Source organism: Ochotona curzoniae, unplaced genomic scaffold (genome assembly GCF_017591425.1).
Source record: "Ochotona curzoniae isolate NIBS_2020 unplaced genomic scaffold, NIBS_Ocur_1.0 scaffold_3890, whole genome shotgun sequence".
NCBI classification, from domain to species: Eukaryota; Metazoa; Chordata; class Mammalia; order Lagomorpha; family Ochotonidae; genus Ochotona; species Ochotona curzoniae.
Window position 1 is genome coordinate 17,187,372 of NW_024467115.1, and position 12,045 is coordinate 17,199,416.

The 12,045-nt window shown below is 39.0% G+C and overlaps 1 protein-coding gene across 1 annotated transcript in view; it reads left to right on the forward strand.

The window, feature by feature from the left end:
* PDE7B (phosphodiesterase 7B) overlaps positions 1-12,045 on the forward strand; it is a 333,205-nt gene that overhangs the window by 291,318 nt on the left and 29,842 nt on the right. Inside the window, exons 4-8 of the mRNA XM_040965356.1 lie at positions 108-259; positions 4,825-4,888; positions 6,967-7,062; positions 9,790-9,890; positions 11,220-11,351. Of these exons, the coding sequence (XP_040821290.1) occupies positions 108-259; positions 4,825-4,888; positions 6,967-7,062; positions 9,790-9,890; positions 11,220-11,351 (545 nt within the window). The remainder of the gene's footprint in view (positions 1-107; positions 260-4,824; positions 4,889-6,966; positions 7,063-9,789; positions 9,891-11,219; positions 11,352-12,045) is intronic.

The following is a 12,045-nucleotide window of genomic DNA, read 5'->3' on the forward strand; positions in this document are numbered from 1 at the left end:
TGAAAACATCTTCTAAACTTCTCTCCTTTTATTATATTATTTTGACATAGAGGAGAGCATAGGTTCTCCTAAATACATAACATTCTGAATTTGATTACTTTCCACAGATACAACATACTCAGGGGAAATTGGCACCAAGAAAAAGGTGAAAAGACTGTTAAGCTTTCAAAGATACTTCCATGCATCAAGGCTGCTTCGTGGAATTATACCACAAGCCCCTCTCCACCTGCTGGATGAAGACTACCTGGGACAAGCAAGGGTAAGCTACTGATCCCTCAGGCTCCCCACAGAAGGCCATGGCCATGAGCATAAACCTCAGTGGATACACTGAGGGCGTTTTTCCATGAGTTGAAAAACATGCATTTATTTCTTAGTAACTTACCGTATATGCTCAAGAAGAAACACTAGTTAATCCTACAAGATTGAATCCATATTTTATAGTCTTATTAACAAAGTAATGAGTGCAACATCTTTTATTTCCATAGAGCTCTATCACTTTTTATGGAATACACAGATTAAATCTTAAATTTAGAAGATACATATAACCTCTACACAACATTTGATAAAGACATTACCATATATAAAATGATATGCTAATGTCATTCATGGTTAAGAATGTAAAAAAAAAGTCAAAAAGCTTGTAGTTAGACTTAAGAATCTGGAACTAAATTTGGATTCATTCTAGAAATGCAAGACTGATTAGATTTTAGAAAATTAAATATTGTAATTCCCTCACATGTTGAAAAACATCAATTCATATGTTCACCTAACAGGCAAAGAAAAACAATATTTTCATTAAACTTACACTCATTTGTGGTTAAAAAAAAAAACTTAACTAACTTATCAAGGGATATTTCCATACCCTGATCATCATAATAGGATAATTAAACAGTGTAATGGATTCAAAACTGATAAAAGTTTAAAAGTTAAAGTTCATTTAAAAGGTGAAAAAAAATCAGAGATATGGATGAGCATAGAGTGAACTGGGAAGGGAAAAGCAGGGAAAGAGACCTATTTCTACCTTCCATGCTGTGAGCATGGGGGTCAGGAGGCCAGGTTTCTTATGAACCCCCAGGATCCAGATGAGGCGAAGTACATCCTGAGAGAGAGGTCACTTAATTACTAGGTAGGCAGATGGGTGGGGGAGATGTGGCTTCCAACTTGGGACCCTAAATTCCTTAGCTAACTGTCTGTTTTATTCTTCCTTCAGAGATTCTGGCCCTTAATCTTAAGAGTCGCTGAAAGGTGCAGATTCCACACATCTTCCGTAGCTTCTTCCTACTGATTAGGAGCGTAGTGTTTGCCTATCCTGGGTTTGAAAAGCTCTTCCTATTTCATTGAATGGATCCATCTCACAAGTCAGAGAATTTCCAATTGGTGCCCATCGCTGTTCCCTCCACATTGTCATTGCTGCTCTGAAATTGCAGATGGAGTTCTTTAAGAAGGAAAATTGTGTTTCATTATTTCCCAAATGCTGGATGATGTTTGCCCCCAGCAGACTGTAAAATCCTCCCGTTTGTCTGTTTCAGTGATGAATTGCTACTGTTAGAGTGGCGGTGACAGATTCCACTACTCACTGCACAAGCTCCTCCTTGTCCTTTAAGACCTGTTGGTTATTCATGATTACTTAAGACACAGTACCCAAGGACTAGGTATTTGCTGTCTAGATTGGCCTGAAGAGTAGGTCAAACAGCCTAATGCAAAATTAGCCTCTTTTGACCTATCAGTATCTTCTGAAATTTTATTAAAAGAACTCACTATGGAATCCTCTTACCGATAGCAGCTTTTAGAGAGGATCAGAAGAGAGAGGAAAAAAGATGTCTGACTTAAAGTACAGCAGCCTTGATACGGCAAGAGCCAAAGCTTTACTTCTCTTTTCCTTATGAAGAGGTTATTTGAAGTCTTTGGTTAGTTTACAGAGTAGACAGACTTAGTTTTTGTGCACCCTTAAATATTGTTCTCTCCTTTATGCAGTAGTCATCAATACAGGTTTCATATTAGGCAATGTATGTGCTGAGGCAAAACCGCACACACACACACACACACACACACACACACACACACACAGGGTCTGGGCCCTGAGATCGGGAATCCTGACCCATCTGAGGCCAACATGATGTGAGAGCACAGGCTGCTTACCCTTGCTAATAGCCTACTCCCAGCCTAGTGTATGTGCACAGCCGCAGGTGCAGGGCCACAAGGGATGGAAAGGAAGCAGAGTGGTCTACTGACTATAGGCCCAGCCGGGCCCTTCTCCCAACCTGACATTTGGGTTTGCATCCTACTCTGCTCCAAGGAACTCTGTGACTCTGAGCTAGCCAATTATACAACACATCTGAATTTTTCTTCCTCAAATACAAAATTATTAGAAACATCCACCTCTCTCAGAAGCAACACAAGGGGTAGTGCAATACAGCATATCTATAAACTTAATGCAATCATGCCTAGCACATATAGCTGTTTTCAGGTGTATAAATGGACAAAATATTTGCACATCGAGAGAAGTAAATATTTGGACTGTAGATTACTAATGAAGGAATACTTTAAAAATGTTTAATCCACTCAATTATCTCTTTGTAATACAATGAAATAGCCAAATGAATATTGACTCAAATCCTCTTTCATCTGTTGGTACAGCATGTTATCTTTTTTATAGTTTTAATTTATTCAAATAGTTCTTTTAAGATTTAATTATTTTTGTTGGAGAGGCAGATTTACAGAGGGAAGGAGAAATCGACAGAAAGGTCTTCCATCCACTGATTTCACTTCCTAAGTGGCCTCAGCAGCCACTTGGGACAGGAGCTTCCCTCCAGATCTCCCATGCAAGTGCAGGTTCCCAAGGCATTACACCATCCTCCACTGCTTTCCCAGGCCGTAAGCGGGGAGCTGAATGGGAAGTGGAGTAGCCAGGATACAAACTGGGACCCATACAGGATGTCAGCAATTGGGAGTGGAAGATTAGCCAGTTGAGCCAATGTACCAGCCTTCCAAATAGTGTCTGAAAGAATTATTTCATTTATTTGAACGGCAGCGTGACAGAAAAAGAGAGATAACTTCCATTTGCTTGTTCATTCCCACTGCAATGGCCAGGGCTGAACCAGTTTGAAACCAGGAGCCTTGAACTCTCTTTGGATCTCGCATGTGAATGGCAGGTGCCCAAGCACATGGGCCATCTTTTATGCTGCTTTCCCAGGTGCATTAATAAGGAGCTTAATCTGAAATAGAACAGCCAAGACTCAAACTGGGTGACCCTGTCCCAAGCGGCAACTTACTCTACTACAACACAATGGCAGCTTCCATTCAAATAATTTTTGTAACAATTACAATAGTTTTTGCAACGAATTGATCAGACTGAGAGCAGAAATTAAGGTGTAACTATCTAAATAAATTTTCCAGATTGTCTCTAACCCTGACCACCAAAAACTTTAAATTTTAGGATGAAACTGCCCAATTTAAGCAGAAGTGAAACTATTTTATAGCACATGCTGATTTAATATTATACTCTCCACCCACTGTCAAGAAATACATGCAACATTTACAAAATATATCATAAAGAAATGAGCAGCAGGTAACATTAGAACCAATTCCCATTAGCAGGTCTACAAGAAGAAAAAAGAGAATCTCTCCTTCTAACAGCCCTAAGCTTGAGACTATGGCCATGTTGACAGAAAAGCAAAACTGGGTATCCCATCACAGCAGTATCAGTGTCCCAGCATTTTTGTGCTGTCTCTCCTCTAAGCAGCCCTATCTCAAGAAAAATGAAATTGAAATGCAGAAAGAAAAAAAAACAGGCTGAAATGCTCCATCCAAGTCTGCTTTTAGTAAAGTGAGATTGGGCCAAAAGCACACTCAGTGTATATCTCAATGGGCACCTAATAGCTCTTCATTTTCTGATGTGTGAGTAAGGTCTTTGTGTGCCCTGCCTAGATGATTGCATTTTAGCATGAACAGTGGAAAGCCCAGAGGAGGTGGGTGAGGGGATAGTCAACGGTATTCTCTTGAGTCACTAGCTGTGCGAAAAGAAACTGTAGTTTGAGGATCCATAGCAAGAGTGGAATCAACCACTACAACTTTGCCTCTGAAAGCACCATCTAATTCTACCATCAGGCATTTTACAAAGGAAAAGCAGACCGTTAAGCCTACCATGGATAAAAGGTCTTTAAGCTACTTAATATTTTCAACAACTCACCCCATCAGTATCTTTCGGTGGTTAATTTTCTATTCAGCCCACACTTAACAGAATATCTGCTCGGCATTTTTGCTTCATATTTCTAAAACTTGTCATAAAAGCTTGCTTTTAAAGGTATAGTGGTTTATAATGCAGAGACTTTACTGAGCTATTGTTTAAACGATGCCAAATCTGTATGGGCTTATGATTCATTTCCACTGTTTCAAGCACTTTAGATTTATTTCCTTATTTATTTCTTACAACCTTCTGAAGTAGGTAATGTTATCAGCCACATTTTTCAAATTAAGAAATGGAGATCCAGAGAAATTCAAGAATTGCCCAGGATCCCACAGCCAGGGAGAGATGTCACTCACATTACATTAGGTGATTGAACTCTGAAACCTGTTTCCCTTTAATAGTGTGTTATTAGTTATTAATGTGTAGTTTTTAGTTATTCATATATAAATATATATAAATATAATATAGTTAGTGCTAATAGTTATTAGTGTGTAAAACAAAATTTGCTTGACTACAAATGAGTTGCACACAGGGAGTAGCATGCTCCTATTCTCCACTTCCTAAGTGGTTGTGTCACAAAGTAAATGCTGTGTCTCCTATGTGCTTTGTTTGAGTGCTGTTTGTGTTTGCCTTTTCAGCACATGCTCTCGAAAGTGGGAATGTGGGACTTTGACATTTTCTTGTTTGATCGCTTGACAAATGGTAAGCTACCCAGAAGAACTCACCCTGAAAGTGGGATTAATTCTATGAAAACAAAAAAAAAATGTACTTTTGAATACTGCCACTTTTTTCCTTCATTATCCTGTCTAATAAATCTCCAGCCACACAAGAAGGAGCAAGGTAAGGGAAAACTAACCCCAGTGAAGAATTAGGACTGAAATTGGCCTTGGAATCTTAAGACAGTCCTTGGTGATCCCAAAGGAATTTGGAAACCAGAGAGCATATTCTTTCCTTGCAGACTACTGTAGGTACATCCAAAAGTAGGGGTTCATTGTTAGTTGATAAGAACTAGAAACACAAAAGCACTTCTGGTCAGTCCTGGCCCTTTCTTAGCCAGACTCCCCAGCTTTATTAAGTGAGCTGAGTATACCCCTTTGCAGGTATAGCTCAGTGTGTTTGGTGTCATCAGGAGAGTATGCTCACTAACGAGAGACTTGGCTTCAACTGACCAAAGAAGTAAACATTCTCCTTGGCTTCACCTCTTAGATATGTGAAAGCCTTAAGGAAATAATAAAATTCTATTATATTTCCATCTTCCCATTAAACAAATGCTGACAAGTTTAGGAAGTCTAGCAATGACATCATATGTATTGCTGACCTTGATGTGTCCTGTCATCTACCAGACATGCACCTTTAAGTCATTACACATCATTTTCTCACTGTTCTGTTACTCGGCAAACAATTTGAAATGAGAAAGATACAACCCAAGACCAGGAAACAATTTTACATTGTGAAAAGCTAACCAGGCCACATAGAAATGGATCCCACAAGCTTGCATTTCACTTTGCTCGATTCAACTGAAATAGATATTGGTAAATAGAATTCATTGTAAACAAAAGAACATATCAAAAGGTATTTGTTTTTCTTTAAAAAAAAAAAAAAAACTTGATGATGGCTTTCAATGAACACATCCCAAGGGTTTTCTTTCACTATATTAATTAGAGATCTAGTAACAGTTTAGGAAAATTAAAAGGACCACATACACACACATATGAAGTTAAGAAATGAAAATTTGTTTATTTATTTGTCATCATTTTATGTTATTTTTTTATTTTACTTCTTTTTATTATTATCATTTTATGATATAGTTTCATAGATCGTGGGATTTCCCTTATCCCCTCCCCAATCGCCTCCCTCATCACTGAGTTCCCCAATATCATTCTATAGTATAGTTCTCCAAACACAAACACATGTCAAGAAATGAAATTTTTAAATAGCTACAACTGGGAGGGAAAAAGCCACTATATTTCCACCTAATTTCATTTCCTAATTTCATCATCAAAAATCATGCGCAGTGCTATCGATTCTTTCTAACTTTGAGAGTTATGGAAATAACCCTGTGACAATAAAATTTGCAGGGACCCATTGAATTTTGTACCCGAGAATAATATGCTTAGAAAATATCACATTTTCCACTCAAGACATCTAGTCATCTTAGCCCATTTTGAAGTCTGCTTTAAGCTGTGTAATAGTACTTCTAAAATTCAAAATCATTATTCTTAAGTAAACCACATTTCTTGAATGCTCAGAATTCTAACTTCGATTTTGGATCTATGCTGCTTTAGACTTTAAAATATCTGCAGTGAAATCTTCTCAAGTGATTTTCCATAGGAAAAATAGACTGTGCTTACTTAACAAGGTGGTTTAGGTACCCATGTCAATATAAGAATAAATTGGAAATGTATTAGCCATATTTCAAGTGAACATTAGCCATGTCTTTAGAAGTACAGATACAAGCACAACTATGTATATAATCATACATAGATATATACACAAATACATATGTGAGGTGTCAGGAGGCAAGTTCACTTTAACTCTTACTGTTTCCTTTGCCTGTAGTGTACAGAGCACGTCTGTTATCTCTTTACTTGCCAATAATGAAAATATCCAGGACCAGTTCATAGGTTTTTGGACTCCATTGATGAATAATCCCAAATCCAAAGGAAAAAAATATATATTGTCTTTGATAAATCTCATCTCAGATATTATAAATCTTACTGTCAATTTTGCTATTTTCATAGTGATAAAAGTGAGTTAAAATAGTTGCTCTTTTCCTACAGGAAACAGCCTGGTAACACTGCTGTGCCACCTATTTAATACGCATGGACTCATTCACCATTTCAAGTTAGACATGGTGACCTTACACAGATTTTTAGGTGAGTGCTTTTTCATATTTCTTGCCCAACTTCTAGAAACAATGACAATAACATAATACTATTTAATATGAAGTGACAAGAATCATAGCATGATACATAAAGACACCAAATTACTTTAAAATATTCTAATCTGAAATTTTTTTAAAGATTTATTTTTATTATTTTGGTATTGGAAAGGCAGATATACAGAAAGGAGAGACAGAGAGGAAGATCTTCCGTCCGATGATTCACTCCCGAAGTGAGCGCAACGGGCCGATACTATGCCGATCTGAAGCCAGGAGCCTCTTCCGGGTCTCCCACGCGGGTGCAGGGTCCCAAAGCTTTGGGCCGTCCTCGACTGCTTTCCCGGGCCACAGGCAGGGAGCTGGAAGGGAAGTGGGGCTGCCGGGATTAGAACCGGCGCCCATATGGGATCCTGAGTGTGCAAGGCGAGGACCTTTAACCACTTGCGCCACCGCGCCGGGCCCTCTAATCTGAAATTTTTAAAGTAGGGATTATTCACATTAAACGATTAAAATTTTGTTTGATCAGTTATGTCTATAATGAGCTAAGACTTTGTAGAGAAAACTATCATATATGAATAATATATTTGGATGTCAAAAATATACCAGTATGCTTACACATTTACACAACCCCAGATGATATGCCTGAATTAATTCTAATCAAAATGCGGATTGGTGAAAACTTTCAATAAAACTTTGTGAAAAAAAAAAAGCTATCACTATTTGTGCAGTGTCCAGTGAGGACAGAATACTTTTGGTAAATTCTTTCTAAATATCTAAATGGTGGATGTCATTTAACCACGTGGCCCACAGCTAAGGAAAACCACAAGGAGTTTTCATCACTTGCCCAAAGTCAACAATTCCCAGGTGACAGAACTGCATTTCAAGCCCATGGAAATCCACCATCTTTCCACTTGACTTTATCATGGCCTCCTGACAAAAAGCAGCCCCAGACATTTGTCCTTATTCACGCTCTTATTTATTGGTCAGCGAATTCTTCTGATCACATTTCCATGCCTCAATAAAGCTTTCCTCTGCCACTTAACATTGTTCTGTGTTAGTCACCTGGCTTCATGATTGTGCTCTAGATTTGAAAGTTCATTTAATGTCAACAAGAGTAAAGCAACAGGGCCCGGCACAGTAGCCTAGTGGCTGAAGTGTGCTGGGATCCCATATGGACACCACTTCCTGTCCCTGCAGCCCTGCTTCCCATCCAGCTCCCTGCCTGTGGCCGGCGGAAGCAGTAAAGGACAGTCCAAAGCCTTGAGACCCTGTAGTGGCATAGGAGAAAGACTCCCAGAGGAAGCTCCTGGCTTCAGCTCAGCTCAGCTCAGCTCCAGCAGTTGCAACCACTTGGGGAGTGAACCAGCAGATGGAAGATCTTTCTCTCTGTCTTTTCTCCTCTTTGTATATCTAGCTTTCCAATAAAAATAAATAATTCTTTAAGAGAGAGAGAAAGTAAAACAATAGTGACAATGATGATAATGGGCAGCTACAGCAGCCAGACCTGGATAGTGCTTTTATCTGTGGGAAAGGCTCCCAGTACTTCTTTGTATTAACACATGTAATCCTTACAGAATACCCATTTTATGGAGATGGTAACTGAGGAAACCTGCAAGTAAGTAACTTGCCCAATGCAGAGATGAAGTGATCGAGTGAGGGTTTCAATATCATTATAAAACAAACCTGCTGAATAAAGATGTATGGGGCACCGCAGAAATACTGAAGCCTGTCGCAACATGACTCATTTCCAAAACCCCACTTAACCTTAAACTGGTTGCATTTTATTTATCACAGCAATCTCCACGAATAGGACCACATAATTTAGTTTTGCCTGAAGAGGGAGGTGCTGCTACAGATACTTTGTATACATACATTAACTGAGAGAACATGTGAGCCCTTGACAACTAAATTAACACCAGAATTCCAAACCAACTGGACAATATAGGCCAGGTGGCCAGGTGAATGTGGTCACACTTACAATACGGCCCATTCTTCACACACTGAATGTACTGCATCCTAAACAACATATTGGTTGCTTGGTTATTAATTAAACAGGATAGTTAATGGCTTCTGTAAAGAGCAAACCAAAATTGTCTTGCCTATTTTCTGTTTAGTCCCAAAAGTGCTCTAAGCTTTGCCTTAGATTGGAGGAGTAGAAAAGATGACACTGACTTGAATAAGATAGAAATAAATGCGAGAAGCCCTCAGCTATTTCACTACAGTACGTTGAATTTCTCCCTAAAGATTCCCCAGATGTGTTTCAGTTAGTAATTTATGTTCACATGCTAATCAAATCTTTGGATATCAGTAGTCGGATGCAGCAGAGGTCTTTGAAAGGAAACCTCATTTGTGTTGTATTATTCATAAATGGCAACAAACTTAACCAATTAGACTATACTGTGAAATAAAATTGTCATTTTCCTACTTATTTATTCCTGCAATGAATGAAAGTATTCATAAACGCTACAAAGGGTTGATTTACGAAGGAGGTGAGAAATCCCCAGGGGCCCACAAATCCTTTTGGCTTCTCCCCCGGCTTTCCCCTCCTCCCCCACTGAAAACAGTCAGCAGAACCGCCAAGCCTGCAAACCTGTGTGCATTTTGAAGGAATCCCCCAGGCTGCACATTTCGGAAGCATGGGTATTTTTAAGCAAAGAGTATCCTCAAGAAGTCTGAGCCAATCCTGCTTTGGTTTTAGCTGAGTTATCTCTTTGCCTTTCAGTCATGGTTCAGGAAGATTACCACAGTCAAAACCCGTATCACAATGCTGTCCATGCAGCCGATGTCACCCAGGCCATGCACTGCTACCTGAAGGAACCGAAGGTAAGAGCAGACCCAGCATTTCAACCAGCTGGGAATGCCATGGAAACTCCCACAAGACCCCAGATCACTCGGGCATCTGAAAAGTCACATGATGAATCATTCACATGAGGGCAAATAATTTATATGAGAGTCCTAAAGTAAGCTCTGGAAATCTTAGAATATTCAGGATAAGAATTTTCTAAAATTTCCTTCTGTGTTTTGAGTATTTTCAAGACTGCATTATGACCATCTGTATCTTTGAGCTCTCCACCAGTTCCAAAAACTACTTCTGTTGCCTTGGACCTTTGTCACAAACAGCACTAGCACTGGCCTTCATGGAGAGAAGTCTCCCACCTCATGGTTTTTGATTGATAAATGCAATGAAAACTTCCCAAAGTTCAAAATCCACTTCCTCCTGAGCCAAGTTGACATCCTGATTCAGAGCTCAAGAACAATTATGAATATCACAGATGTCTCGGCATTAAGCTAGTTACATTAAACAAACACACCGTTCTTGGTCATGTAACATTTACTTGGCATAATCTACATTTCCTTAAAGATTTTGCAAAATGACTTATTCCAAGAATACAGCTCATATTTAATAGCCACTGACTATACAGCTGCCACAGCATCAACCACTAAATGCATGAAGATGTGCCAGGAAGTTTGAATTGTGGGGAAAATTGAATTAAAAGATAAATTTTTGGTGTAAAAATTCATGAACTTCATTCTTAATTTTTTCATGAAATTGTTGAAGATTCAATCTGAGTATATTTCAATGTGTTTGCCCCAGAATAAGCTTTTTGAGCCATCTTTCTCTGCTCCCAGCAGATTAGCAGGGAGCTGAGTTAGAAATGGAGCAGTGGGGATTTCAACTTTCACCAATACAGGATGCCAGCACTGTAGGCAGTGGCTTAATCTACTGTGCACAATACCAGCCTCCCAAACGCAGGAACCATCTTTAAATATGTCCTTCCCTTTGTCTTCACCTTCCCTTTCAATTACAGCTGCGTGTGAGAGGAGGCTGATCATAGGCTCAGTTGCCTCTCTCCACAGCATAAGCAGTATGGCCAACAAGCCATTACAGCAGCGAAACACAACAGCAGTGGCAGGAAGACAGGAGTAGCTGAAGGAGTTGCACCATTTGAGCTTACTCAGTTACAGTGTACATAGCTTTTCTTTTTTTTTCTCTCTCTATGACCTCATGCAAACATTACCTCCTTACTTCTGAAGGAAAAGGACTGACTGACAGCCTCAACAATGCTGGTGATTCCTTCTGATTGAGCCAGAACAAAGGCTTCACCTAGTCAGAAGAAACTAACCCGTCCTTCCAATCTGATTTTTCAATAGCTCGCCAGCTTCCTCACACCTCTGGATATCATGCTTGGACTACTGGCTGCAGCAGCACATGATGTTGACCATCCTGGTGTGAACCAGCCATTTCTGATCAAAACAAACCACCACCTTGCCAATTTATATCAGGTAAGGGAGCCCAGCTTGGAACTGGACAGAGCATGGTCAATGCTCTTAGGCCCGGGACTAAAGGCAGAATCTTGCTGGTGGAGAGCACCTTCCCTCTGGATCAGCCTTAGTCATGGAGACCCCATCCAAAGAGCATGGCTTTGCAATCAATCCAGCATATCCCCAAAGGGAGATCACAGGGATTTAAGAGAATATCCAGTATTCAGTTTGCACCAAAATGAGTTTGGCTTTCCCAAATAGGTTTTCTCTTCCTGTCAAGTCTAACCTTTGTGCAATGTCGTTTATTAGACAGATTTATCATTACTCAGAAAAACTGAATAGTTGATTCATTGCACATAACCTAAATATTTACATAATTCTCAACATCAGAATAAATAATCTCAAGTTTAAGAGAGTATCTACTGCTCCTGATTGATTTATACATGAGAATTAGGGTCATGAAACATTTCTTTTACATGTAGAATATTAATAACACATAGTGAATTCTCCTTTAAACAGGAAATTAAAAGGAATTTTGCCAAATATTAAAGAAAGACTTAAAGTAAAAATAAAGGTGAAGATTTCATTAATAGTACAAAGCTAAATACTCGCTGCCAATGAACAAAAATGAGTTTTCAAAAAAAGATACTCCAACACATGTGATTCAGATAATAAAGTTTTCCTCGGAAAAATTAATTTTCTTACTCAAACCTTT